Source organism: Atractosteus spatula, chromosome 14, assembly GCF_055471065.1.
Source record: "Atractosteus spatula isolate fAtrSpa1 chromosome 14, fAtrSpa1.hap1, whole genome shotgun sequence".
NCBI classification, from domain to species: domain Eukaryota; kingdom Metazoa; phylum Chordata; class Actinopteri; order Semionotiformes; family Lepisosteidae; genus Atractosteus; species Atractosteus spatula.
The window spans coordinates 30,599,770-30,625,844 of record NC_142719.1 but is presented as its reverse complement, the minus strand read 5'-3'; the positions used below and the strand labels follow the sequence as shown (position 1 = coordinate 30,625,844).

Sequence of the window (26,075 nt, the reverse complement as noted above, 5' to 3'; positions counted from 1 at the left end):
TGCTCCCGCCTTCTCCTCTCTCCTGGCTTTTGTTTTCCTGTGCTTTATTATCTTTGCTGACTGCCCTGTCTTTCTTACACCCGAAAAAGGCTCCATAGCCAAAACATTGTTTTCTTTCCTCCCTTTTCAGCATGGAATAAACCTTTTACTTGTTCCTTTGCAGCCTACGCATGCTGACGCAGCTCCCCACCTGAACTACTTCATTCTATAACCATGTTTTATCATGGTTGTCACCATTTAAAACCTTTTACCATTTTAAACCATCCCTTCCGCTAGCAGTGCAAGGCTTTAAAGACAACACGTAATGGAAACTTCTGCTATACAATTAAGTCATTTTAACAGGCAAAATGGATATGGAAAAAACTCCTGCACAGCAAAAAATCTGGTCAGTTTCTGGATTTAAATTAATGGCTGTTCCTCTGAGTCAAATCTGGTCTTGTTTCTTTTCGTGCTATAGCCTGTCAGCTAGCTCAGAATCTTTCTTGACTGTGTATGCGATGCCTTTTTCTTTTATCTTTTTCAAATAAGTTAATTTTTTACTCTTGCCTAGACCCTTATGGCACCATATACCATCGCCTCACACACACACAGACAAAACAAGAAACAAGAAAAACAAGACCGGTAAGATTATATTAATAATTACTCTGGCCAACACTTCTTCCCAGACTAACATTTGTATCCATTTACGCAGCTGGGAATTTTCCTGGGGCGACCCAAGCAATGGCCTTAGTTTAGGGATACAGCAACAGCTCCCCACCCAGGTTTTGAACCCACAAACCTCCAGGTGCACGTCCAGGAGCCCTGACCACTCCTCCGCACAGTGGCCACCACTGTGTTCAGATACAGCCGGTTTCTTCTAAATAGTCTGGCATCTGAAATCGTACAGTGCAGCTCAGCCAACAAGTGGGACGAGTCTGGGAAGCCCATCAAAACAGAACTAGACAAACGTTTTAAGTTCCAGGCACGAACAAAAGCACAATACAGGGGACATGCTGCTGAAGACGGACAGGCAAGGAAGTCCTCCTCCCCTGCAGAGGAAGGAGCTGTTTGGTTTAGGATGGCTGACACACCGGGAGGAACTGGATCTCCAGCTCTCCCAAACCTCCCCAACCCTCTGCGTGCCTGCAATAGCTCCAAAGTGGGAAGAAGGAAAAGCAGAGTTTGCAATGGCGGACAGCACGGGCCTTTTTTGTTTCGATACTATGGAGCCACATAACTAAGGCAGCTATGGAAGTCGCAGTTTGAATTCACAGATCTCCCCAAGCCTTGTGACACAGGGTTTTAACGAGCTGCCTGGGCCGGTCCTGCTGTAATCACACAGAGGGACGGTCATGCCTGGGAGAGCGGCTCATTTCCCCGTGCAGCAGCAGCAGCAGCAGCAGCAGCAGCAGCCGGTAATTAAAGCTGGTCCTCGCAGGTCAGAGATCTGAGCGGAGCACGGGAGAAACTGATGAGCTCCGTGCTGCAGTTCACCTGCTTGTCCATTAACTGGCTTTGAAGCCCAGCTCCACTTCCACTGGGGGCGGGGTGGCTTTGAAGTCCTGCCGCCTCCAGTTTCACAGCAACCGAGGCACCGGCTGCCCCACCCCCGCTCAACATCAAAGGGTAAGGCCCCCCCTTGATTTTTTTAAAGAAGAACCTTGCTTACAACTATTCAAACATTTACCACTTATTAACGGCCCTGCTATCAATACCCAGTATCCAGGTCAAACAGCACCAGCAGTGGCCATAATTCCTGAGGACGGCATAAAGTGCATAAAGTCAACTATGAATTCATCAGCCTAACTGTTTGGGGCAAATCCTGATGCTGACCTGCAAGCTTGCCCAGATGTGGTAATGTATATATTGGGATCTGAGTTGTTTTTAAATGGGAGATCATTGCAGAAATGTGTGGACAGAATAGAACATCAGAAAGATTACAAAGGATGACAGACCATTTAGCGAATTTGTCCAAGAATCTCTATCAAGCTTTATCCAGCTTAACCCATGAAAAGAAGCCAGGAGTGTCTGGGGTGCTCGTTCCACACTCCCACAACCCTCTTGTGCAAAGAAGTGCACAAATGCCACATATAGTCCAGCACAGGGACGGCGGGTCCTCTCGACTGCGATGGGGGTCCGCAGGAGGACGGCGGGTCCTCTCGACTGCGATGGGGGTCCGCAGGAGGACGGCGGGTCCTCTCGACTGCGATGGGGGTCCGCAGGAGGACGGCGGGCCCTCTCGACTGCGATGGGGGTCCGCAGGAGGACGGCGGGCCCTCTCGACTGCAACGGGAGTCCGCAGGAGGACGGCAGGCCCTCTCAATTGTGATGGGGGTCCGCAGGAGGACGGCGGGCCCTCTCGACTGCAATGGGGGTCCGCAGGAGGACGGTGGGCTCCTGCAGTCCAGCTAGGGCTTAAGTGCAGATCGATGACCGGCTCTGCACCCCTCCGTCTCAGTGCTTTTGATTTCCCCTGCAAACTCTGTCAAAGGGGTAACTCAACACGCCCAGACAAAGGCACTTTTCAGCCCTCCGCTCGTTATTCATATGGCTTATCTAAAATAAAAACCCCGCCGCCGGCTCGATGATTTCATTAGACAGCTATGCGTCGCTGAAACTCTTGATTTTCTTCAAGTTTCTTTTTTAGGGAAAAAGAAAAAAAAAAAGGCCCTCCGGCCACAGTCAAGTCTGAGCAAAGCCCCCTCAGCTATTGTTGGGCCCAGAAGAGTAGCTGCTTTGTCTCGGTTTCCTGTGCTGCATTTTTAGAGCTCGGCCTCCCCACCACATAAACAGGGACTGCTGGGATTCCTGGCTCCCTGGTTCAATTACACCAGGCGAATGCCCTCAATTACATGATCCGTGCCTCTGAGATAGAAGCAAGGCTGCTCTTTTAAACTTGAACACACGGTTTCCAACAATCAGCCCCTCCAGACTGTTATAGATGGCTCTTAAACCATATTCATTTTTTAAATTAAAGACTTGACGCGCCACAGTGAATCACAGTTGGGCTCTCACACTTCGCCATGATCTTTTGCAGACTCCACGTACTGTGCTCAGCCCCTTTTGAAGAGATCTCGCTGACAAAACGAGAGTTTCCTGACCTAAGTGGAGAGAGTGTGCAACTAAGGTGTCACAGGCTACAGTAATCCAAAAATAAATCACCCCCTGATTTCGGAAAAAATCATAGACGACTTATGACGAATTAAGAACATTTTCCCGAGATTTTTTCTGTGCTATGGATTCACAAACACTGTCTTTGAATGCAGAAATAAGAGGTTCTTTGTACGGCTTATCTGGGACAGCTCTGGGCTGTGGACCTCACAGCTGGCGAGTTGTCTGAAAGCGCTCCAACATCTCGCTGGTCCTCCAGGCTGTTCCCAGCGCACGAGCTGGAGCAGAGCCTCTTCTCCGCACCTCCGGCACCGGAGGTCCCTGGGAACCAGGAGGGGGACCCGATCGGGCCGGGGTGGCGCCACCACCTGGGTGTGGGAAGGACAAGGCAGGTCCGGCCTTAACTTAGACTGCCGCAGCCGAGAAAACCTCATCGAAAGCCAGGGGGAGGTGGGCGCTATATCGCACGGCCTCCTCATTTTGCACTGTTGTTTTTACAAACAAAAGCTCGTGGAGATAAAATAAACATACCAGCTCCCAGAAGGATTTCCTACCTCTCTCTCTCCCTCCGCAAACTATAAACGATAAAATGCGGTGAGGTGATGGTGCTATAACCAGACTGCTTTTCAACACATACAGCTTTTATTAAACCCTCTGTGTCAGCCAGTTTACTCCTCAGCCCCCTCCGCGGCGGGCAGTGATGGAACCAGCCCTTTCAATCGCTGCATTGATCAGGCTCAAATCGGTTAGATGTCGACTGGACTACTGTGAAACAGAGAGGGTGGAAGGAGTTTTCCTGCTCTAACCCGGCGCTCAATACGACCATGTCCTGCACCAGCAGGCTGTGTCCGTGTGGAAACCCTCGGAGACAGACTGGAATATAGCGTCCTCCGGGGAAGGGGTGCCTCTCGGAATGCTAAAACAACCCGTTCCGCTCCCGGATGTCGTTGTTAATCCCTCGGATTAACACAAGACTCACGTCAAGCCTGGAGCACACCATGTGCCCTTAGTCAGCACATAAGAACAGAAGAGTGCCCTCCTGTCATTAGTAACCTTTCGACCGTTTGGTCGTTAGTAGTTAATTGATCCCGAGATCTCATCCAGCTGTTTCTTAACACAGCACTTGTTCCACACTCCAACAACTCTTTAAGTAAAGAACTGCCTCCTGTTCCCTCTGAGCTGTACTGTTCTTCACCAATCCTGGATGCCTCCAGCAGAGAAGCACAGCACAGTGACAGTCAGGCACGGCCGAGCTGAGGCAGAGCGGCTTTCACATGAGAATCCCTATCGGACACGCTCAGGCTTGTTAAACAAACAGGCCGTGTGTTTGTGTAGCTGCTTCTGTGGGGCTCCGATAGTGCTGGGAAAGCTTGTTGACAGGCAGCTCTTCCCCGTCACCTCTCAGCACGAACCATTAGCTAATACAGCAGTGAGATCCAAGACTGTCAAAACCAAGCTTTTTTGTTTAAAAAAAAAAGTCTGACCTCTATTGTTTGGCATCACTTGTGCAAACCCACACTCGTGTCCGGGGTTCAGCACATGCTAGATATGGCCACCCTCAGCATGCAAATGATGGAATTTGTTAGAATGTTTGATCAGGACATGGACAGGAGTTCTATTCATCTCACAGGGCAAAGGCATGCTGGGTACCAGCGCATTCTACAAGACCTGCACAGCAGCTAGCTAGCAAGACCTTTTTCACAACACGGCACGGACGCAGATTTGCATTAAATAAAGCCTTGACTCCTGCATTATGATAGGGCTTTAAAAGACAAAAGATCACTTGTTCCATGTTAAGCTTTTCCATATGCTTAGGAATCCTGAAGATTATCAGAAGGGAACAATAAACATATTTCAGTTCATCAGAATAATGGAGTGTTGCATCCCCATGACTGGCCTCTGTAGAGATTTCTTCTTCAATGAATCCCACACCCTTCACACTCACCCACCCAACATGTGCACACAGTCCAGATCTAAATCTCATACCGAGGCAGACGTCTCAGTACTGCACTAGATATGCAAGATCTCGGATAACACAGTCTTATCAAATTTAAATACAAAACATTCATACCGTTAGGCTTGTACCATCAGTTACAGAAAACCAATGATGTCACCTCCTTGTATTGTGGACTGGCTTTTGAGCCTCATGTGCAAGACATTATAACAATAAAACAACATTTCAGCTGCTGAGCCCTCAGGAGTGGCTCAACATGAAAAATTAAACAAAACCCTTTTTTTCTGCCTTTCAGCCCTAAATTAACCAGTGCTTGTTTCTTTGCAGCCTGCAGACTTATGCACAGAGAAATACTGCAAGGCTGCATTCTGTGTGGTCTGTGTTTTTTCAAGAATGGATTATTGCTATACACAGCTTGAATGGGTTTCTAAAACTACACATAAGTTGTAATAAGTTCAGAACTCAACATCTGACCAGGTCACAGACAAGACCACATCAGATGCTTTAAAGCCAAAGTACTTTTTCATTGACTGAGCAGTGCAACACCCCGCTTACTCTCTAAAACATCAGCTGGATTGTCGTCAAAACTTAGCGTTGAGAACAGGTCATGTGCAAGTAATCGCATCACTCCTATCCTGGAATCCCTGCACTGGCTTCCTGTCAGGTTTTGAATTGATTTTGAGACCCTTCTGCTTATATTCAAAGCTCCACATGCCTGATTTCCCCAGTGTCTAACTGACATTCAGTCTGTTCACTCCCCTCCACTTGACCTTTGATCAGCTGACTCTGGTTTTCTGTGTGACCCCACTGTGCATCTCCACTCTATGGGTGTCAGGGCCTTGTGTCGCTGTACCCCAAAGCTGTGGAACTCCACCTCAAAATAAACCTGGGACTCAGCCACACAACTTCACTTTTAAGTCGCAAAACTTGACTTTTCAGAAAATCATTTTGTGTGTGTGATTATTTTAATAAATGATTATCCTGCTCCCACTTTGCATTCAGTTTTGTGATCAAACAAAAGCAAATGACGAAATGTGTGTTTTGTGTATTGCAAAGCACTTTGAGACGATTAACTTTAAAGGCGTTCTAGAAGAATGTTCTATTCTTCTAACTGTTATTATTAATAAAAACAAACTCTGGGAAGCACAGCATAATAAGCAATTGTTTCCAGCATCAGGTTGCTGGTGGTTATCTGCCGCTGGGCGTTGAGGAAGGAAATATGGTTATCCTGAAACACAAAGGAAGGGAATAGCTCTGGATCGTCCTGGAATGGGCACAGGCTACTTACTGGTGATGTCATTTCCCCACTCAGAAACATTCCACTGACAACCTGCTTCACGGAATGGGGCTTACCAAATAATAAAAAAAAACACTTCTGCCAAAAAACTCAATACCAGATGGATCGACCCTGAGCCACCTGCAGAAATCAGGGCTCAAAGCCGGAAGGCCCTGGAGGGAGTTGCTCTTGGGAAAATAACAAGCTACTGTACGCTTTAGAGACGGGGGATGACACTTCGAAACAAGGTGCCCCACCGAGCTGCCTGACTGTAGCTAACACAGAGCCGCTAACAGAGCATCAGGGGACAAGCAGGGCAGGATTTTCTGCTTCCACACAGAGAGAGATTCTGCTAACGTAGTGCTGGGCCAGGTATCAGTTTGGTGCGACTTTGAGACTGCTGACAGCCGAAGAGAAGAGCAATCATCCCCCAGTCTGTCGGTCTCTCTCAGTCACCCCCTGCGCGGATCTCCCATGCTCGCTGTTGAGCTTTGGACCTCTAGCTGCGATCCTGGAACGATGACCGTCTCCGCCCTCGGCTAACTTCATCTAAACAGGAACCGGCGTGTAAGGAAAAAATATATAAAAAAACAGCACGGCCGTCCGGTTACTAAAAGCAGAGAGGGGGGAGGTTAAAAATAAACAGATCTCTGATTCTTATTTTTTCCTGGCGAATCGGGGCTGCACGGAGGGGAACAGCGGAGACCTGGCTGAAGGAAGGACTTCCAGCGGATGGCGGATGAAGCCAAGAGGGGCGATGGGGTCGGAAACAGGCCTGCGAGGCCCGGGCCTTCACCTGCTGCTCCGGCAGAGGACGGGGAAAGGGAAGGGGAAGGAGATGGTGCTTGCTGGAGCTGAGGAAGCGGTTACAGAGTCCCCAGCTCCAGTCTGAGGCCTCCAGGGAGCCGGGGGGAGGAGGGGGGGGGGGTGGTTTGTGGGTCAGTGGATCGTCTGCGACACTCAGAGCACGCACCCCACCCTGCTGGCCCGCGCGGCTGTGGAAACTCCGCTGCCCTCCTAGCTGTCCCCACCCATCCTGCGAGTGCGGAGTCACGCTGGCAGCCCGACAGGCCGGCCGCATCAGCGCAGAGCTCTGCTTCCCACAGACCATTGAGTCACACCAGGAGGTCCCGCTTCTGGAGAGGAGAGGGAGCAGGAACTCTGGCACAGAGGAGATTGGACTGGGGGAAAGCGTAGCCGTCTCCAGTGAGGTCCTATTAATCACCAGGCTAGAGGGAGGAACTACCCCTGCGCAGGTCTTCAGAAAACCTGTCCTGCAGCTCTGCGTCTGCCTCCCGTCTCTCTCTCGATCATCCCACATCTGGCCCTGGCTTGTTTGTTTGTCTGTTTGTTCCAGGTTGCTACCTCCTGCTCTGGGGCTGATGAAGCTCGTGGCCGTCTTCTCCCGCGCTTCCCAGAGAAGCTGAGAGGCGGAAAGAAACCCAGGCTGACTCTCTCGGTGGCGCTCGGAAGAAAAGAAGGAGGAAAGAAGAGCCGGCTCGCCTCGTGGGTTTCCAGGGCGAACCCGCGAAGCCCCGGAGCCGGCAAGACCCGTCTGAACGCAGCCCAGGGGGTGCAGACACCCCCGAAGGAAAGTCTGTTAGTTGAGTCTCCGGTTCACAACACAATGGAGAACGGGAGGCCACCCGTTCTCGAGATTGGCCAAGGAAATCCATCAGTGCAGATAAAATATCAAACAATGAGAAACAAAGGGGAATATCCCTTACTTCCCCAGTCCAGTCTTAATCCCTTTTAACTGTCCATTACAGATTTATTCTCTCTTTTTTTTTAACGGATTGCCAGGGAGATCTGGTTTCATGGGGGTGGTTGGGGGGGGGAGGGGGTGTTGTGGCAGGTTGTTACATTTTAAACACGTCAGATGCTACAGGCTCCCCGTTTCAGGAAAAAGCCTTCAGATTCAGCGCATCCGTGTGAGGGCAGGAAAATTGATACAGGACCTCCCGCCCACGGCGGCGATCCCTGCCAAAGTTAAAATAAAACAGCCATCACAGGGAGCCAGGCATTGATACAACAATGAGATTGAGAGGGGATCTTAGAGCTACAGGCCCCCGAACGGCGCGTCGCTCGAGGGAGAGATCCTTGCCTTATAAAGTCAAGCTCCGCTTATTATAAACAGGGCTACAAAGCTCCCTGTCAAGTGTCACTGCAAGCAAACTGATCTCTCTGAACCGCGGGACGCTCCTCGCCCAGGCCCTCCGCACAGTTTTAATGAGCACGAAAATCTGCTTGCAAATCCGAGAGAGCACCGAGGTTAACACAAAAAGACGCAAAGTTTCACACGGGGCAGCAACGGGCTGCTGTGGTTTCATCGGGGCGATGTTTTAGGCGCTGGCAGTGGCCGTGGGGACAGCGCCAAGGGTCCGGCCCGTTGTTAGCGCCCGGAGCGCGTTGCAGGGGCCGGTCAGCAGTTTGCATCATCTCGCCCTGAGCGGCTCAGCGCTCGACTCTGACGCTTCGTGGGGCGTCTCGCCTCCGCGGCTCAACTCGCCAGAGCAGCCGGCCCGCGTCCATGCCGCAATGGGAGTTCAAATAAAGGTGGAAATTTGACAGAATAGCGAGCCCTAGTTCACCGCAAGCAAAGGAATAGCCGGCATTAACCCGAGTGCAGACTTTAGAGACCCTTTTGTTTTACTACAGAAACTTCGTTACCGTTATGATTACTATGAGACAACTCGCACGCACTCGGCGCTGCCACACACACGTTCAAGTCCCGGGGCAGGTCCAGTCACCTGCGACAGCAGCGCGCTGCGAGCGGACTCGCCCGTCCGTCGCTCACAGGTGCTGCTCCGAGTCGCGCTTCCCAATTCCAAGTCCCTGCGTCAGCGACCCACACCTGGGACTCGCCTACAGCCGGCCCGGACGGGTCTGCCTGAATTCGTCGTTTCTACAGCGGTACTGCCGAAAACATATCCAGCAGACGGTGTCGTCAAACGTACCCCAAGCCGTGTAGCGACCGGCGCAGGAAGGGAGGGAGGTTGTGTCTCTAACACAATCCTGGACAACGACTGTCTCATCACCTGTCGCTCCCGAGCGGAATTTTTAAAACTGCGTCAACACTGTTATAAGCAACGGAGCGTTTCCGAGATTTTTTGGTAAAGGATAATTAAAAAACAAACAAACAAGAAAAGCACGCTGCTACAGAATTTTAAGCAACAAATTTAGAGGGGAAAAAAAAGCAGAACACACGCAGCGTTTTTGGTTACTTACAGTTGCTACTCTCCATGTCGGCTGGTGTATTTTCCCCTTAACTGGAGAGACTACCAAAGTTTTGTCCGGAGTTCATGATAGAGTGCAGCAGGTCCCGCGTCCCGTTTAATGACAGATGCCGTTTGATACAGTCAATGAACTTCCAGTAGTTCCTACTTCCTCAGTCTTTCTCCGCCGGGTCCTAGTGCCGAACCTATCCCGACTCCCTACCCATCCGCAAAGTGTTAGCAACACTGTTACACTGTTACAAACGACAGGAGAACTTAATTTTCCCTTTGCCTGTGGTTTCAGTGAGGTAATCCGCTCGAATATTTTGCGGAACTGGCTGCTATTAGACATAGGTAAAAAAAAACAAGGCTTTGCAAGCGTTATAATTGAAACGTTTGCTTGGCGTTGCTTTTTAAAATAACACCTCTGAAACGCTGTTACACATGAAAACAGCATTTTATTTAAATATAAGATATACATCATTTGTTGATACAGTACTGACAGTTAAATAAAGCAGTTAGGTTGTTGTATACAGTTACAAAAAGAAAACAGAAAAAATGTACAATTTAAAAATACCATTTTGTAGTAACTAACTTCTTTAGTACAGAGACACTACTCTGGTAAGTAGCTTGGTCATTGGACACTTGGTTAGGTTAGGTAACACTCCAGGACACTCTGTCTTCCACAGACACTGCTGGCCGTGCGTGTCATGAGAAAAAGGCAGGTTAATATTGCAGGTGGAACTGTCTAGAAATGTGTCAGTTAACGTGGTAAATGTACTGTACGATAAACATTCACTTGCAAAATAATGTTCAGAATATTCCTACAGCAGTGGAGTCTAACTCAGGGCTGGAGGGCTGTTCCACTGATGGACTAGCACATTAAAGCTATGTAAGCTACAGGCTTTATGTGTTACAGCTTGTGCTGACTTACTTAGACACTTCGTTACTGCAGTGTGCCTTTGGGCAGTGACTTTACATTGTGCAGCATAAACCAAGCACCCATCACACCGTGCCCCCAGGTGTTCATCGGCACAAGGTGTTGATTCGGCATAGGAGTGAAACAAAGCACAGAGAATGAAAAAGGAAATCCATCAGGGGTGGCCGATTCTGGATCTGGGGAGCCACAGGTTTTCTGGGTAACCCTAAACCAGGAGCAGGCAACCAGGGGAGTCCCAGTCCAATCTTGGCTTCGGCAATCAGTAATCAACCAAATGGTTTTGAGCAGTTAGGTGGAGTAAACAATTAAGGGTCAAGTCCCATTATTAATTGATTGGAAGGTTCAAAGGCACTGAACCCAGTCCTCCTTGCACTTGAGAACACTTCCATTGTGACCACTTAGGCAGTCAAGTACTTCACTCAACACTCACCCATCTACCCAATCATCCATTCATCTACCCAATCATCCAATCATTTATCCACTCATCCATTCATTTATCTACCCATTCATCCACTCATGGACCCATTCATCCACCCATCTATCCACTCATACATTCATCGACCCACTCATGCATTCATTCATCCACGCATCTACCCATAAACTAATCCATCCATCTATCCATCCAGTCTTCCATGAAAATATCACCGTCCTACAGCTCTCAAGGAGCACAGTTGGGCTCTCCTGGCTTAACGAACCGACGCACTTAACGCAGCGATCCAATCTCCAGTGCGTCCTTACGAGCTGATGATTGCAGAGTGACCTAAGGTTTATACCCGCAGGACTGTGGTTCTACACAACCAGAGAGGGCCACCCACTGAAAGCCCATCATGAACGCACACTGCCCTGCTCAGTGCACACCAACTGTTCAGAGGACCGCAAGTCAATACAGCCTGATTTGCGCTGGCAACGTGCTGGCTGACTTAAGAAACATCTGTCAGTGTAAAACAGCCCGAAGAGAAACTATGAAAATTTGGTTATTTTTATGCTATGTTGTCCAAACCCTGGACCCCTAAATAAAGTCTTTTTTTTTTCATTTAACCCCCTCCCCTGAAGCCCAGGGATTGCTGCTCTACTGAAAAGCGACCCAGCCCTCTTTCAGGTGTTATTCTGCGCCTGGGATGCGTGGATATTTTGCCATGTAAGTACGTGGCACCACCTGCGCCTGCAGTGGAGGATGGTACCTCTCAGAGCTCTGTGACCTATGGGTGGTCGCAAAGCAGCAGTGTTCCGCCATCTCACCTGTACTGTCGTTCACACTCTACAGTTTTCTAAAACTTCAAATACATTCTTCAGAAAAACAAATAACAGAGTTCACTTCAGTTTGTCTGCAAAGGAAATAACATTCAGTGCTTAAGCTCCGCACTGCAGTCTGAGAAGGCAAGCAATGCACTTCTCTCCATGCAATTTGCCAAACAGAGTGTGGACACATCTTGATCTGTGCGTGCACGACTTTTTTCATCTCACATACAGAACTCCTTATCTTACTTTGGTTTTACGTCTTTAGGGAAACGCATGATTGCACACGACAACGGAACTCCGTGCTTTGAATCTATGGAAGTTACAAGCTCCAGAGAGAGACAGTTTAACAGTAACAAGTCTATTTCAGCTTTCTTTAAGAGTACGCTGTTGAAACAGTCATGGAATTATTTCGACTTTGAGCCTCATTGCAATTAAAGGGAGCTGGAGCAACGCCTCCAATTTCAGCTTAAGTGTTTTTAAAGTTTTGTTGTACAGAAAATGTGCAGGATTTTCACTCGGCATTGTTCTCCTAGAGCTTTCAGATACAATGCCAACATTTCTGTCATTTGTGTCGGATGTTGCAAAGTTAGGATTTAATGAGGCCCAGCCTGACCAGTTTCAAACTGTAATGAGCGTTCAACACAGCTGCTAATGGGAAATGACGCAGGCAGAAATCACAGTCACTTTGAGGAGTAAAAGGAAAGCAAAATATGTTTTATATAATATAATTGCAAAGGGGGCCTTTTAGGCGAGCTGTGCCCCAACTCTGTTTGGCTTCGATTCCAGATGCAGCGCTTCCATTTTCTTCAGCCGTGACACCAATAACCCGAGGACACTCTCTGTCGGCGCGCTCTGGTATCAAAACAGTCTCGCCTGCTTCTTCAGCTCGTTCCTCTTCCACAGCGCCAGGCGGTCAAAGTCCACGATGCTCATCCCGAACACCTGGTAGAACTCCTCAGGGGACAAGTGTCGCTGAAGCCAAGGGAGAAAGCAACGTTTAGCCCATGTGCAGTCATAAGAAGACGGACTTCAGCTCTGTGACGCCAACCGCCAAACCTCCAAGAAACAGCTCGCTCCGGGTCTAACCGAGATAATCGGGTTCTTAAAGCTGAACAGTGGGATGGTGCAAACAGAGTGCAGTAAGAGAGAAGGGCTTAAGCCTTCTTCCTTCAGAAATATCAGCGCTGGCACATGTGGATCCTGAGTTATGGTGAGCACTGGCCTAATCAGAACTGTTTTCTCACCCCAACCCCACCCCCACAAGCAGCACTTGCTGTTTGACCTGCGAACACCCGGACTCACCTCTAACCTAGCTCTGTCCACATCCTTTGGCAGCCGGTTGCGCCCCCTAGTGGTCACTATTAAAGTTTCGTAGGGATAAATCTGCAAGGGAAGGCAGGAGGGTCACTGATCACAGGACAGATGAACACGGGCCTCTGGGCACTCTAACTAACACAATGTATAGAGATGTACTGCTTACTAGGCAGGGGGTTATTATTCATCACATCCTGTTTAGTAAACAGTGAGACCTGTTCATCTTCTGTATGAAATATTTAAATGCATTCTCTGTAGTTTTTAAATCTTGCCTTAGAACCTGTGTTCTGTACGGCCGTTACTTAATTATCTATTTATTATGATTTCCCTGTTATATATGTTTTCATTGTATTTTGTGTTTGCTAGACTTTTGTTACATGCATATGTAAAGTGAAGTGCCTTGAGAATGCTCTGGATTGAAATAATAATAATTCCTTACACTTATATAGTACTTTTCTGGCCGCTCCACTCAAAGCACTTTACAGGTAATAGGGACTCCCTCCACTACCACTAATGTGCAGCCCCACCTAGATAATGCGACGGCAGCCATAGTGCACCAGTACCCTCACCACACACCAGCTATCAGTGGGGAGGAGAACAGAGTGATGAAGCCAGTTCATAGATGGGGATTATTAGGAGGCCATGATTGGTAAAGGCCAGGGTGAAATTTGGCCAGGACGCCAGGGTAACATTCCTACTCTTTTTGAGAAATGCCCTGGGTTTTAAAGATCATAGGCAGAATCTCCGTTTTATGTCTCATATGTCTGAAAGGCACTATATAAGAACAGGATTAATTGTATTACCCATTGTGCTGTTTTTTTAATTTCAACAAGTTAAGGTTTGACCCCGACTTCTACAGAAAACACTGTTTACTGCATGTACAACACAGTCATAGTTACCTGCGACACTTCATTGTACGAGCTATTACTATGTTACATAAGCAGCCATGAATGAAGACTTCTGGAAAATATTCAGGTTCATTTAAGAAATAATAATATTTGGATTAATTAAAAGGAAGGTGAGAATGAATTACATTTTCAGATTGTTTGCTAAAACTGATGCTGAAGCTGGCACTAAAAAACTAAGTGTTACTTAAAAAATTAACTTTAATTGACCATTCTTTCCATTTACAATCTGATAATGTTGATATTGACACGTCTTCCTGTCCCATCTTTATCTGGATAGTCATCAGAGTGACTCTTACAGCCAGGCACACTGTAGATCGCTCGCTAAGATTGACTGCTCAGACTGTGTGGATTTACTCATCTTCCCTGTGCAGTTCCTAGAGTCACTAGAGCTTGACAACAAGACAGTAGCAGCCATTACTCATGCTGAGCACTCTATCAGCTCTTACTGACCCTAGGCAGGGAGTCAGCTCTTACTGACTGTGGGCAGCGAGTCAACTCTTAAAGACCCTGGGCAGTGTGTCAGTTCTTACTGACCCTGGACAGGGCATTAGCCCTTACTGACCCTGTGTAGGGAGTCACCTTTTAGTGACCCTGGACACTGTGTCAGATCCTACTGACCCTGGGCCGTGTGTTAGTCATTACTAAGCAACAAATGTTAAAAAATCAGACAAACACACACAACCGCATTGCGTAGCCCTTGAGTCAATAGATCTCCAGGGCTTAATGTAGAAAGTACTCTTCAGCCCGTGGAGCTCCTACCATTACTCACAAGATCCTCAGACCTTACCTTTGGTGTCCCCAGGCTTGAATTTACATTTGGCTAATTTAGTTAGAAATGATTGTACAACCTCAGTCACAGCTCTCTGCTCTGAAGTGATTTTTACTGTGAATATGGTTAAAAAAGTGCTTCAAGACACAAAGGACGAAATGAGTGAAAGATGAGTCCACTGCTGCTCACACAGCAATGACAAACAAGAATAAGAATGGGCAAAGTGTAGGTCAAGCCCTGCTGAAACGTCTTAAAACGGTGTCTCGAGAGGCCGGCAGGTGGCAGACGTCTGTCTTTTTGCAAGTGGATTGGCTCCTCTTCCAAGCGCACTGTCTTACCTTGTATTCTGTGGGGGAGACACAAGCACAAAGAAACAAAAAAGATTACTTCAAGCTTAACTCCCAGCAATGGTGATCGAATCTGTGTTTTACTTTGCCAGACTAAGGCCATAATTTATATAAAACCGCAGCAGGTTAAAAGATAACAACAGGAAAACATGTTGTGATGGAACTTCTTCCTTGCTCAACTTCACATCCGGTTCCAAATGTACAAGCCAGGCTGCCTCTTTATAAGGATGAATACTGAGATGAGGGCTTGCATTCATGGACGACAGAGAGTGGCAGCTGGGATATTTCTCCTCTTGCCGTTATGACTTAGCAATGTTGGTATAAAAGAAGATTAAATAGCTGAATGACTTTGATACCTGTTGGAACAGGGTAACTATTTTACACACTTTTTGCTGCACCTTATTTTCCCACTCTGAATGGATACGAGCTCATTTTACAAACCAAGGACTGAATAAAAAGTAGAAAAATGACTCCTTTTATTCTGCCTGCCTTGCCTTGATGGGTTTTATACCATGCCTTCAGACGTTTAGAGTTTATCTTCAGGAAACGGGACGCGCTGATATTCAGCCCGATAACCCTTCTCTCATCTGCCTTATCCCCCAAAACAAGCCTTTACCTCTGATTCCCCAGTTCACTGCGTTGCTGCTGTCGTACTGGAAGTAGTCAGCGCTCTGGGGCTGAAAAACAAGAGACAGCAGATGTTTCTTTCGGAAAATCTCCCAGCACAAGAGGACGAGAAGCCCTGCACTGCCTGTGTGGCACACAGCTAACTTCAGCCTGAACAGAAACACAGAGGTCCTGTAGCTGCTCGGCAGGAAGCCTGTTCCTTTCCTTTTCATTCACACCGAGACAGCCGCAGCACAGTCAGTCAGCTTTATTTTTTTTACCGTGCTATTTTTTAGCGGCTGCTAGAGAAAGGGGTCTCTGGAGGAATAACCCTGAAGGTTGAGGCGCATTGTGTGTCACTTGACCGGGGCGCTGCCCTCGCTGGCCTCCTGGGTCCCAGAGGAAGTCTCTGCCGGAGATATCCCGGTAAGTCTTACCCTGTGCAGGCCGTTTCTGCCGTAGCCGGGCAAGGAGGCGGATTTGGAAATGAAGGAGTCTGGAACGAACACACAAAAGCCTCGGAATTAAAAAAAAAACTTGTGGAAAAACAACTCCCACACGCCAGATCCAAGCTGACAGACTTAAAAGCTGCACTGCTGGAGTTTAGAATAGATGTTAAAACAATTCTAACCACGATGTAAGAACTTCTAACTGTTACCAGTTGTTTTAGTATAGTTGTTTTATTCCCAGTCGTTTTTTTTCCCAGCAAACCTGTATCCTGTGACTGCCCATTACATACATCTGTGTGTCTGCCTCACAATGCATGAGCTCAGTTCTTTGTGAGGCTGCCTGCCTTAGGTTATTTTATACATGTACAGTGCACAGGCAGCAATAAATGAGTATCGTTTTTAAATACATAAACTGTAAATTGCCAAGGATTAAGGCTTTGACAAGATAAACTGTTAAAACACTGATGATGATGATGATGAAGTCAGGGCCTGCAAAACTAGCAACTCTCTAATGGGTATCAGTGGGCTTCTTGTTCAATCCCATTCCCAATGTCTGACTGGCACTGTTCCTAGAAATCCTACAGGAAGACAGTGCTAGGAAAAAACACATCCTCCCTAGGAACTAAGGAGCCATCCCATCCTATTCCAAGGCAATATTCCCTCCTTGTGATTCTTCAGCACCCTGCCATATAGAAAATCATGAGTCTGCAGTTTAATCCTAAATTAATCCTGGCGCCGCAGCTAGCTTTCAAAGGCACTATTTAAGGCACTCGTTTGTGCTGCTGGGATGTTTCTGAAATTGTGAGAGGAGAAGCGCTGAGCGACTATCTGGCAGCAGGGGGCGCCATCGGCACAGACAACGGAACTTGAAAACCTTAGTCGCATTGCCAACATCGCCCAGAGATTGGTCTGATAGCTCCCTCTGATGAAAGGCTGTTCGAAAAATATCTACATTTACATTTCCTTTCAGTCGTGACTCTGTACCTCTTATTTTAATCCCAGAGTAAGATTAGGCATTCTGTACTGATCTCCTTTTAATAATGCATAGGAAGTGAGACACTGGCCTGCGCTGCCCTCTCTGTTTTTGATCCTGCACTTGAAACGGCACAGTTAGAACAACCTGCGCTGCCACACAGGAGCCGAATGGATCGGGACCTGTTTGCTTGAAACAATTTAAGACTCCTAGCGTACCAACTAATCTGGCCCTCTGAAAAATCTAGTACTGATGAAACACTGCGGCTCTTTTAACACTGCAAATGAGCAAATAAGAAAAAAACAGATTAAAAGCTGTGAGGCACTCACCATTGTCCACTGTGTAGTGGGATCGAGGAGCTGAAATTAAAGAAAAAAGAACAAGATTAACTCCTGATCTGGCAATATGTCCCCTGATCACACCCCAGAGTCACTGTCAGGCCAAAGAACTGGGAAACATTACACAATTAAGAGACTCGTTAATCCAATTAGCTTATTAAGAGCATTGGGTGGAATGTGAACTGGAAGATACTGTATCCATAGCAGAAAGAAGGAACACTGCTAATGATAAATTTCAGCATAATTGTCTTTTTCTCGCAGCACCGGAGCCCTGGGTACGATTCCTGGGGTGCTGTCTGTGTGGAGTTTACATGTTCTCTCCGTGTTTGTATGGATTTCCTCCCACAGTCTGAATACAAGCTGGTAGGTTAATTGGGTTCTGTCTGTGTGCCCTCTGCTGGGCTTTTGTACCATCCAGGGCGTATTCCACCTTGCTTGCTGGGATAGGCTCTGGCTCCCTCGCTACCCTGAATGGGATGAAGCAGGTGAGAAAGATGGATGGATGTCCTGTTGATAACCACCATAGACCTGCTGGAACCCCCTATCTGCACCCTCACTGTCTCACAGGTGGGAGCTGGGAGCATGACTTCAGAGCCAGGGGTTTAAAAGAGCGGTGGCTCTGTGGCTCAGGATCTGCGCCTGTGGCTGGAAGGTTGCAGGTTCAAATCCCACAGCCGGCAGAGGAATCCTACTCTGTTGGGCCCCTGAGCAAGGCCCTTAACCCCAACTGCTCCAGGGGCGCCGTACAATGGCAGACCCTGCGCTCTGACCCCAGACTCTCTCCCTATCTGTCTGTCTGTGTGTCTCATGGAGAGCAAGCTGGGGTATGCGAAAAGATAATTCCTAATGCAAGAAATTGTGAAGGGTTAATAAAATGATGTCATAAAAAAAAAAACCAGGATGATCAACACCATTCATTTACAGTCAAAGCGATCCGCTGTTATAACCATGTGTAAGCTCTCACAGACAGTTGTGTCTGAAAGAAAAAAACATGGGCTGTCACAGTGCCCTCCCCCCCCCCCCGCACTTGGGCCACGTCTGTACTTTCTGGGAGAATCCCCCCTGCTCAACAAGCTGGAATCTGCAGCCAGTACATCCTGCCGGGATATCGACTGCCATGAAGCTCTAAATCAGCCTCATAAGAGATTCCAGACGAGAATCTCCGTTTGTTCCAAAAAAACGAAAACCCAAGATCCAGGTGCACGTTGCACTCGGGGCGGTTTTCCCCCCTCCCCCCCCCCAAAAAAGATGAAACGGCGCAGATCCGTCGTCAGCCTGCACCGGCGCAGCTCCGAGATGTGGACGCGGACGCCTGGCGATTTCCCGGGGCGATCTCATTAGAAAGAAGGCCGCGACCAGCTTCAAGGGGGAGACGCGCAAGTTGCAAGTCCTCCACAGCAAGACGCAACCCGGAGGCAGTGTCAAAGGGCACACTGCTTTTAAACAAGACGTCCTTTTGCCGTTCCTGTCCGCACTTCCTCCTCTGTACCGTGGTTTGCAGTGTCCTGTCTGACTTTCAATGCCCCTGCCCGTCAGGTTACTGTGCTTGACCACAGCAAAAACTGGGCTCAGCTAGCCTCTCCTTTCCCTTCCCCGCAGTGTTATTTTGATTTAATTACTCTGCGTCGGACCGTCAGGAGAGATCAGAGCACAAAATCTGGGAGATAAATGGAAGTCGTTAACAGCTTCCCTCTCTCGTTCTGACCTGCCGCCCTTCTCGGCTGCTTCCCCCATCCCCAGCGCCGCTGCCTCGCTCCCTGCCTCTGATCTCATCGATTCTCCTTACGATAGAGCAAATTGCATCATAAAACATTCAGGAGCTGGCCGGCACACCGGGCTGTGCCTCGCAGTGCCGGCGCAGACCCAGGGGATACCAGGGGCAATGGGCAGCATGCCAGCGCCGGGCCCGGCTCGAAGCGTGCAGCTCCTGCATCGGGATCCGCCGCCTTTTACGCCCTCCGCCGTCAGCCTTCATCAGCAAGCACGGTGGCGGCCCCCATGCCAGTGAGGGCAGCAACCAGCTGGGTCTGAACACCCCCAGCTGTCCGCCTCTACGTGCAGTCAGGGCCGTCTCAAGGGCCCAGGGCCCCACGCTTTGGGGGGCCCCCCCGTACCAGCCAGCCCAAACCCCCCCCCCCCAATTCCCAGTCCCGCTTCACACACGCATAAAAATATAAATACATACATGTTTAAACATTTGAATAAAGCGACACACAAGACTCTCATTTGAATCTAAAGTCAGTGGGAGAGCAGAGGCCGTATTGAGAACCGGAGGCCTGTCCCGCACTCACAAAACTACGTCACAGGCCAGCAGCTGCCAGTTAAAAGCGATTGCGACGAAACTAAACTAGCCCGGAAAGAAAAGAGTTCGCCGGTGGGAAAATGGCGAGGGGAAACAGAGACGAAGACACGACAGTGGGCGCGAGAAAAGAAAAAGGAGACTGAAGAGGGAGGACACTGAAGTGGCTCTTAAAGGGTCTTCGGAAAGGTTGGTGGTAAAAACCAGGAGCGAAGAAGAAGCGCACACGGGCGGGGATCTCGACGAGGACGAGGACGCTGGCAGTGAGACGCCTGCAGGCACCGACAGCACGAGCAACAACGGCGATGAGTAGTGCTGTTCGGTTCTGAGTGTCTGTTTGCGCAGGCCAGTTAGGGAGCTATTTCATCACCTCGACGCTGCTCCCTGCCGCCACCACTACACACAAGAACCCCCCCCCTGGGTACACACAAGAACCCCCCCACCCTGGGTACACACAAGAACCCCCCCCCTGGGTACACACAAGAACCCCCCCACCCAGTGTACACACAAGAGCCCCCCACCCTGGGTACACACAAGAGCCCCCCCCTGGGTACACACAAGAACCCCCCCCCTGGGTACACACAAGAACCCCCCCCCCTGGGTACACACAAGAACCCCCACCCTGTGTAGACACAAGAGCCCCCCACCCTGGGTACACACAAGAACCCCCCCACCCTGGGTACACACAAGAGCCCCCCACCCTACGCACAAGAACCCCCACCCTGGGCCCCGCCCCGCCCACCCTTTGAGACGGCCCTGCGTACTGTACATACTGTTTGTGTGCATGAATCTGTCTGTCCACACATTCTGAATCCAGGACACACACTAAGCTGGGTCTCATTCCAGCTGCGATTCTCATTACTTAATTGAATTCATGATAGGCTTAATTAGGACAGGCTTCATTAGACCACCATGCTCTTTTAAAAGGGCCGTGGCAATCCGAGATAGAAAGAGAGACACATCAACCCTGCTGCATCGAGGAGAGATAGAGTATCAGACTCCCACTGCACAGCTTTTCGCCTCTGAAGTTTTATTCAAAAGAGACTTGAGCGGTACGACCCAACAGCAGGTGCTGAATATTTCAGTCACATTTTTCTGAGTGGTGTTTTATGAATTGTGCTCCTAATCCCGATTTAAACCCTAATCCTAAAACACGCAGGCTCTGCTGTGACAAATGTCATGTATTATCAGAGATAGTCATGTACACACGATGTCTTTTTGGAGTTACAATCGCAGGGTATGAAGGTTGTTCCTGTGTCATATACAGCCTGTATGAAGGTGTTAAGGTGTCTAGATATTAAAGTGCTTCAAGATCCACCCAGCTGAAAAGCGACAAATGCAAGATCATACTTTTGAATGAATGAGCATTAGCAGGTTTAAAGACGTCTTTAAAAAGACATGCTCATTTCTGTTCCGTTAGCACTGAACCTGAGCATTAGCCTGTGGTAAGTAAAACCTGGCATGGACCACAGTGCTATGCAACGGGAGTCCAAGTTTTATCACCGCAGCCCCATAGCTTTGTGGTCGGCAGCACCTCTCTTCTCTGCTGGGCTCTGCTGGGCACCTCTGCCAGGTGAGACATGTTCTAATGAATGGATTTGGGCGCCTTTCTCCACACAAGAAAGAAACAAAATCCAAACTGCGCGCCATCTCTCAGGCCCCAGAGACAAACCCCCTGGCGAGGATTGGGGAGAGAGGGACAAGCTCTGAAAGGACCGTCAGGAAGAGCACAAGAGTGCCCCAGCAGCACTCTCAACAATAAGCTAATCTTCTGTAATTCAGACAGAGCCTCCCTCTCTCTGAATTCAGAATAACAGAGCTGCTTGAGCCTGTGGCTTTCACAATTTCTTGGTAATTCCTTAGGCTCTTAGCAATGCCTCATTAGATCTGGAAGGTGATGCAGGAGGAAATTCTCCCAGAATGGCTCTACTCCCCCAGTGGGAGACAGTACGATTTCTCTTTTATCCATGAAGAACAGTCTGCCAAGGCACATTTGCAAGGCAATTCAAAGTTCTGCCATGTTTGTCTGTCTCTCCAGGCAGTGTGCGTGCGTGTGTGAGTGTGTGTGTGTGTGCGTGTGTGTGTGTGACAGTGTGTTGAGGACCTGTCTGTCTCTCTAGGCTGTGGGGCAGTTTGTGTGTAACAGCCTGATGAACACTGCTCTATTCACATTTTGTGACAGGACAGTAGACAGGAGACATTAGACATGAAGCAGGAGACAGGAGAGAGAAGCAGGCAGAATTTGGAGCATCCAGCATTTGACACCAAGCTAGTTCTGTGCACCCACGTAGCCCCTTCAGAAGGAGGGCAGAGGCCCTCTCTCCTGTTTCTCTGCCTCCTGCTGCTCCTGTGGTCTCCTATGAAGACATGGCGGTAATGCAGTTTCGGGGGAGGGCAGCACAGGGTGACCTGCTAGAAACCCGAGTAGCCCGGGCCTGTAAAGCCCTGGCTCTGATTGAAGCAGTGGAGCCAAGAGGAGCCGGCACTCCGGATAACAACTCATTATTGAACAGGCCGTTCAGAAAGACCAAGCCTCCACATGCAGCAGGACAGTGATGCGCGTGGGCTGGGACTGTAACACTGACAGCTGTGACAAGCTCTATTTCTATTTCATTACCACCTCCAGGCAGGGCTTCTCAAACACACAAACCACTCAACTAGACCTTACAGAGGCTCCACGCAGCTTCATTTTGCTGTCAGGATAATAATACAGCATATCTCAGTAAGGAGAGCATTAAATGTACTGTAGCACAATCAGTCTGTCCATCTGTCTGTCTATCTGTTGTTGTAAATTTATGTGCCTGCCAGTCTATCTACCCTGTGGTCCATCTGTCTGTCTATTTCTCCAGGTGACAATTTGTGTCCACTCAGTCACCCATCAACTAATCTAAAACAGAAGGGGGAGTTTGGACACTTGGACACAACGCCTAAATGATTTAAAATCATTCGCTTTGGTCAAAAGTCCTCCTTCAGCCGTTTTGAAAGAAATTCGTTTTTAATCATTTCAACTTTATAATGTAAAACCTTCCTGTCCTATTTTTAGAGATCTCGTTGTAAAATGTAGTACAAACGTTGTCAGCAGTCCTCTGTCCGTCCCTCCTGTGCTCTTGAGAGCTCTCTTGGCTAACCTGTCGTGGGGGGGGGGTTATGTGTGTGTTTCATCTGTAGGTATTCCAGACGCTGAAATGATCCTTTTGCGGTTGCAGGGGGGTGTTTGTGATTGTGTCTGTGGGAGGGGGTAGCTGCTGTAGGGCGGATTGGGGGGAGGTGGGGTGGGGCAGGAAGGTTCGTTTTGTTCCTGATCTCATCCTCCATCGCAGTGCTCTGATGGGGACGGGAAGGTGGGACGGCGCTTGCGTGCTCACAGCCGTTCAAGGAGGTCTCATAGCCCAGGCCCAGCAGGGTCTCCTTGCTGCCGCTGCGCGAGTTCCGCGCGCTGGCCCACGGGTCGTTGTCATAGGAGCCGGACCGGGCCTTCATCTCCTCCTTCAGGATCATCCTCCCGATTCCGCCCTGGATCTGCAGAGGGGGGGAAGATCAGCCACCCGGGGGAGTTGAATTTGACACACTGCAGCAGGTCGGAGGAAAACGTTCAGACATCTACTGGCAGAGACAAAAGACTTGAATCGCGTTCGACAGACCAAAACAGGCAATTCCATTCTTACTGCGGGGCCGATCACTCTGTTGGGACCCCAGAAACCTGGGGGTCCTCCCCTGCTGGGAGCCCATCCCAGAAGCTCAGAAGCAGGACAAGGCAGGACTGCAGCCTGGACAGGGCACCACCCCATCGTAGGGCACGTACTCACAATTTAGAGAACATGCAAACTCCCCGCAGAAGGAGCCCTAGCTTAGAGTGAGATCCAGGGCACACAAGTGCTGGATCACCAGCTATGTCACTGTGCCACCGACCTGGAGAACTGGCCACAGTGTAGGCGACTCTGCTGATAGGACCACACAGTTCCATGCATCCTCACTCCAATCAATCTGTCTCACCGTGATCATTTAGAAACATCTCCTTTTTAATCAAAATGAGTTTGTCAGTCCCCAGGACTTTAATAATGAGGGTCCTCTGCACAGCTAGCTTAGCACAGCTTTTGCAGCACAGAAAGTTAACCCAGCCCTCGGCAGCTCTGAAGCTGGTCTCTGGGCCTAACGGATATTACCTCCCTCAGGCCATGGCTGATCATTTAGAAAAAACTCAGATCAACAGGCAGATCCAGAGCGTGAACAGCTCCTTGCGCTGTGCCTCTGTGTGGGGGGGGGGGGGTGATCCCAGCCCGGGCTGTCTCTGAGACAGAGCCGGGGACGAGCTGCGGGACTGTGGGCCAGACAGACGGAGGCTCACTCCCACACGCCACCTCAGCCTTCCATCAGTTCAGCAAGCCGCCCAAACACACCCACTGGCGGCTCAAAAACGAGCAGCCGCGGCTTCTGTGAGGTTAGCGGGGTCCCAGGCGCCGCCAGCAGTAACAGCCGCCTTTCGGGGACGCCGCCTGAATCCGGGCTCTCAGAGGGAGGGGCAGGCCCCGTCTTTGACAGCCGCGACGGAGCATTCAGTGTCTCGCTCATCATGAACTCACAGCCCAGCGCCGCTCGAGGGGAGAGAGTGCACCTCAGTGGGAACCGCAGAAGCGAAGCGGCTGATGACAGATGGGAGTCTCTTTGGAGGGAGGCAAGAGGTACTGCCGATCCTCGCGAACTGGGCAGAAAACGGCCATTTCAACAGCACGTTCACCTTGACACAGGTTTAAATTCATTCACGGGGGAAATGCAGGGACGTGGGGGTGTGGGGGTCGGTTCCGAGAGCGTCACGATGAGAATCGAAAGCAGTGAAAGACTAGCGGCAGCTGCAGGGCTTGAGCAGGAAGAGCTGCCGCCTCCGGCTGGTATCTGCACTCAACCCCTGTGATCTTATCCTGAAAAGAGATCTCAGAGTGCCCCTGTTCTCACCGATTCCCATTAAACTCCAGTCTTCGGCAAGGCAGCAGCCTTCAGGGACCTGGCCAGCTTTAAAGGGATTTTGCACAGTCCGCAGAACTGGGGCTTTGATGTGCAACGCAAGTCCAGCATGGCCCGCTGTCATCGTCTGCCCTCGTTAATGAAGAGAGAGAAAGAGTGCTCGGGGGGGCTCACCCTGTTGAGACTGTGGTTCCAGCCATCTTCCTCTCCCCCCGACGAGAACCTCCGGGCGCGGGGAGCTGTGAGGGCACAAAGAGAGAGAGAGGGGCGGAGCTCGACTCGGGCAGGCTCAGCCAGCTTCGCTCTCCTCCAGCCTTCCTGCCTAACGATACGGGCTACAACCTGACAAAAGGGACTGTGGAACACCTTTAAAGGGAACTTATAACTCGTCAACATATTGAAGTCCAAGAAGCGGGTGTAATTCCTTCGCTTTTAGACTTTTCTTTCTCGCCTTCACTAAACCGAACATTTTTACTCACAGTTTCGGATCAGGACAGCAAAATTTATTTGCAGTATAATTTGAAATGAATGGATTCAGTTAAATGCCTGTGCTAGTGGCAATTTAAATGAATGATTACAACTTTTGAAGTTGAATAGGTGAAGAATTAAGGTAGATTTGATTTGCTGCTGCACACATTTGTGCACTGTCTTACTTTTCTTATGAAGAGCCCTGGGATCTGTAAGGACAGTGGCTCTGGGCCAGAGCAACCTGGTTTTCCCAGGACTGATTAGTCCCAGTCTCTATTTTAACAACAGTTTAGTGTGATCCCTTTGCAACAGATTTCAATCAAAAAAGTTATTCATAGCCCCAAAACACTATATGCTATCCTTTTTTCATATGTCCAAACACAGCGAAATTACTTCTGAAGGTCTTTGGAGAACTCAGAATAAACAGCACACTGGTATTTACAATGGATGTATATTAGATACTCTAACACTCATCCAGGGCACAACAGCATAAACCTCCCTGGGTTGGCTTATCACAGTCTGTTCTGTGCACAGGACTGGCGATAAATGATTAGAAAGATTTACTGTATATTTTTCATTACACAGCAAAATCTTTAAAAGAGCTGAGGAACTGCACCCCAAAAGCCACATCAGATCAATTATTTCCCTGCATATAATGGGCTGCAATTCTACAGACTGTAAGACAGGATCTCAAGAAGCCCAGCAGAGATATAGAAATCTGAATCCAAAACCTAAATTTTGCCCCTTATGCAACTGGAGTTCCTATTTTTAAAGATCTGACTCACACACAAGTTGCGGAACATTTTGTATCTCGTTTTCTTTCCTTCAGTATCCAGCAAAAAATTCTGATAATATTCCTACTAACCTCAGTCCCTCAAAAGGGACTCAAGAAGGTTTTGAATCGTGCATTTTTTAATTCTCCAGAGATATC

General features: G+C 49.0%; 2 protein-coding genes across 5 annotated transcripts in view; both read right to left on the bottom strand.

Annotated features, from left to right (window-relative positions):
• Positions 1 to 9,661, bottom strand: part of afap1l1a (actin filament associated protein 1 like 1a) — a 39,778-nt gene extending 30,117 nt beyond the window's left edge. Inside the window, exon 1 of the mRNA XM_088932782.1 lies at positions 9,549 to 9,661. Coding sequence (XP_088788908.1) covers positions 9,549 to 9,564 — 16 coding nt within the window. The 5' untranslated portion in view covers positions 9,565 to 9,661. The remainder of the gene's footprint in view (positions 1 to 9,548) is intronic.
• A 316-nt stretch (positions 9,662 to 9,977) lies between these two features.
• ablim3 (actin binding LIM protein family, member 3) overlaps positions 9,978 to 26,075 on the bottom strand; it is a 122,708-nt gene continuing 106,610 nt past the window's right edge. For 3 of the 4 annotated variants that reach the window (XM_088932496.1, XM_088932495.1, XM_088932497.1), the window contains 6 exons: positions 24,851 to 24,915; positions 23,083 to 23,236; positions 17,410 to 17,439; positions 16,096 to 16,154; positions 15,669 to 15,729; positions 14,865 to 15,051 (listed from right to left, as the gene is read on the bottom strand). In XM_088932496.1, the coding sequence (XP_088788622.1) occupies positions 14,936 to 15,051; positions 15,669 to 15,729; positions 16,096 to 16,154; positions 17,410 to 17,439; positions 23,083 to 23,236; positions 24,851 to 24,915 (485 nt within the window). In that variant the 3' untranslated portion in view covers positions 14,865 to 14,935. Of the gene's footprint in view, positions 12,687 to 13,016; positions 13,098 to 14,864; positions 15,052 to 15,668; positions 15,730 to 16,095; positions 16,155 to 17,409; positions 17,440 to 23,082; positions 23,237 to 24,850; positions 24,916 to 26,075 lie in introns of those variants that run through there. The other variant, XM_088932498.1, reaches the window with a different exon arrangement.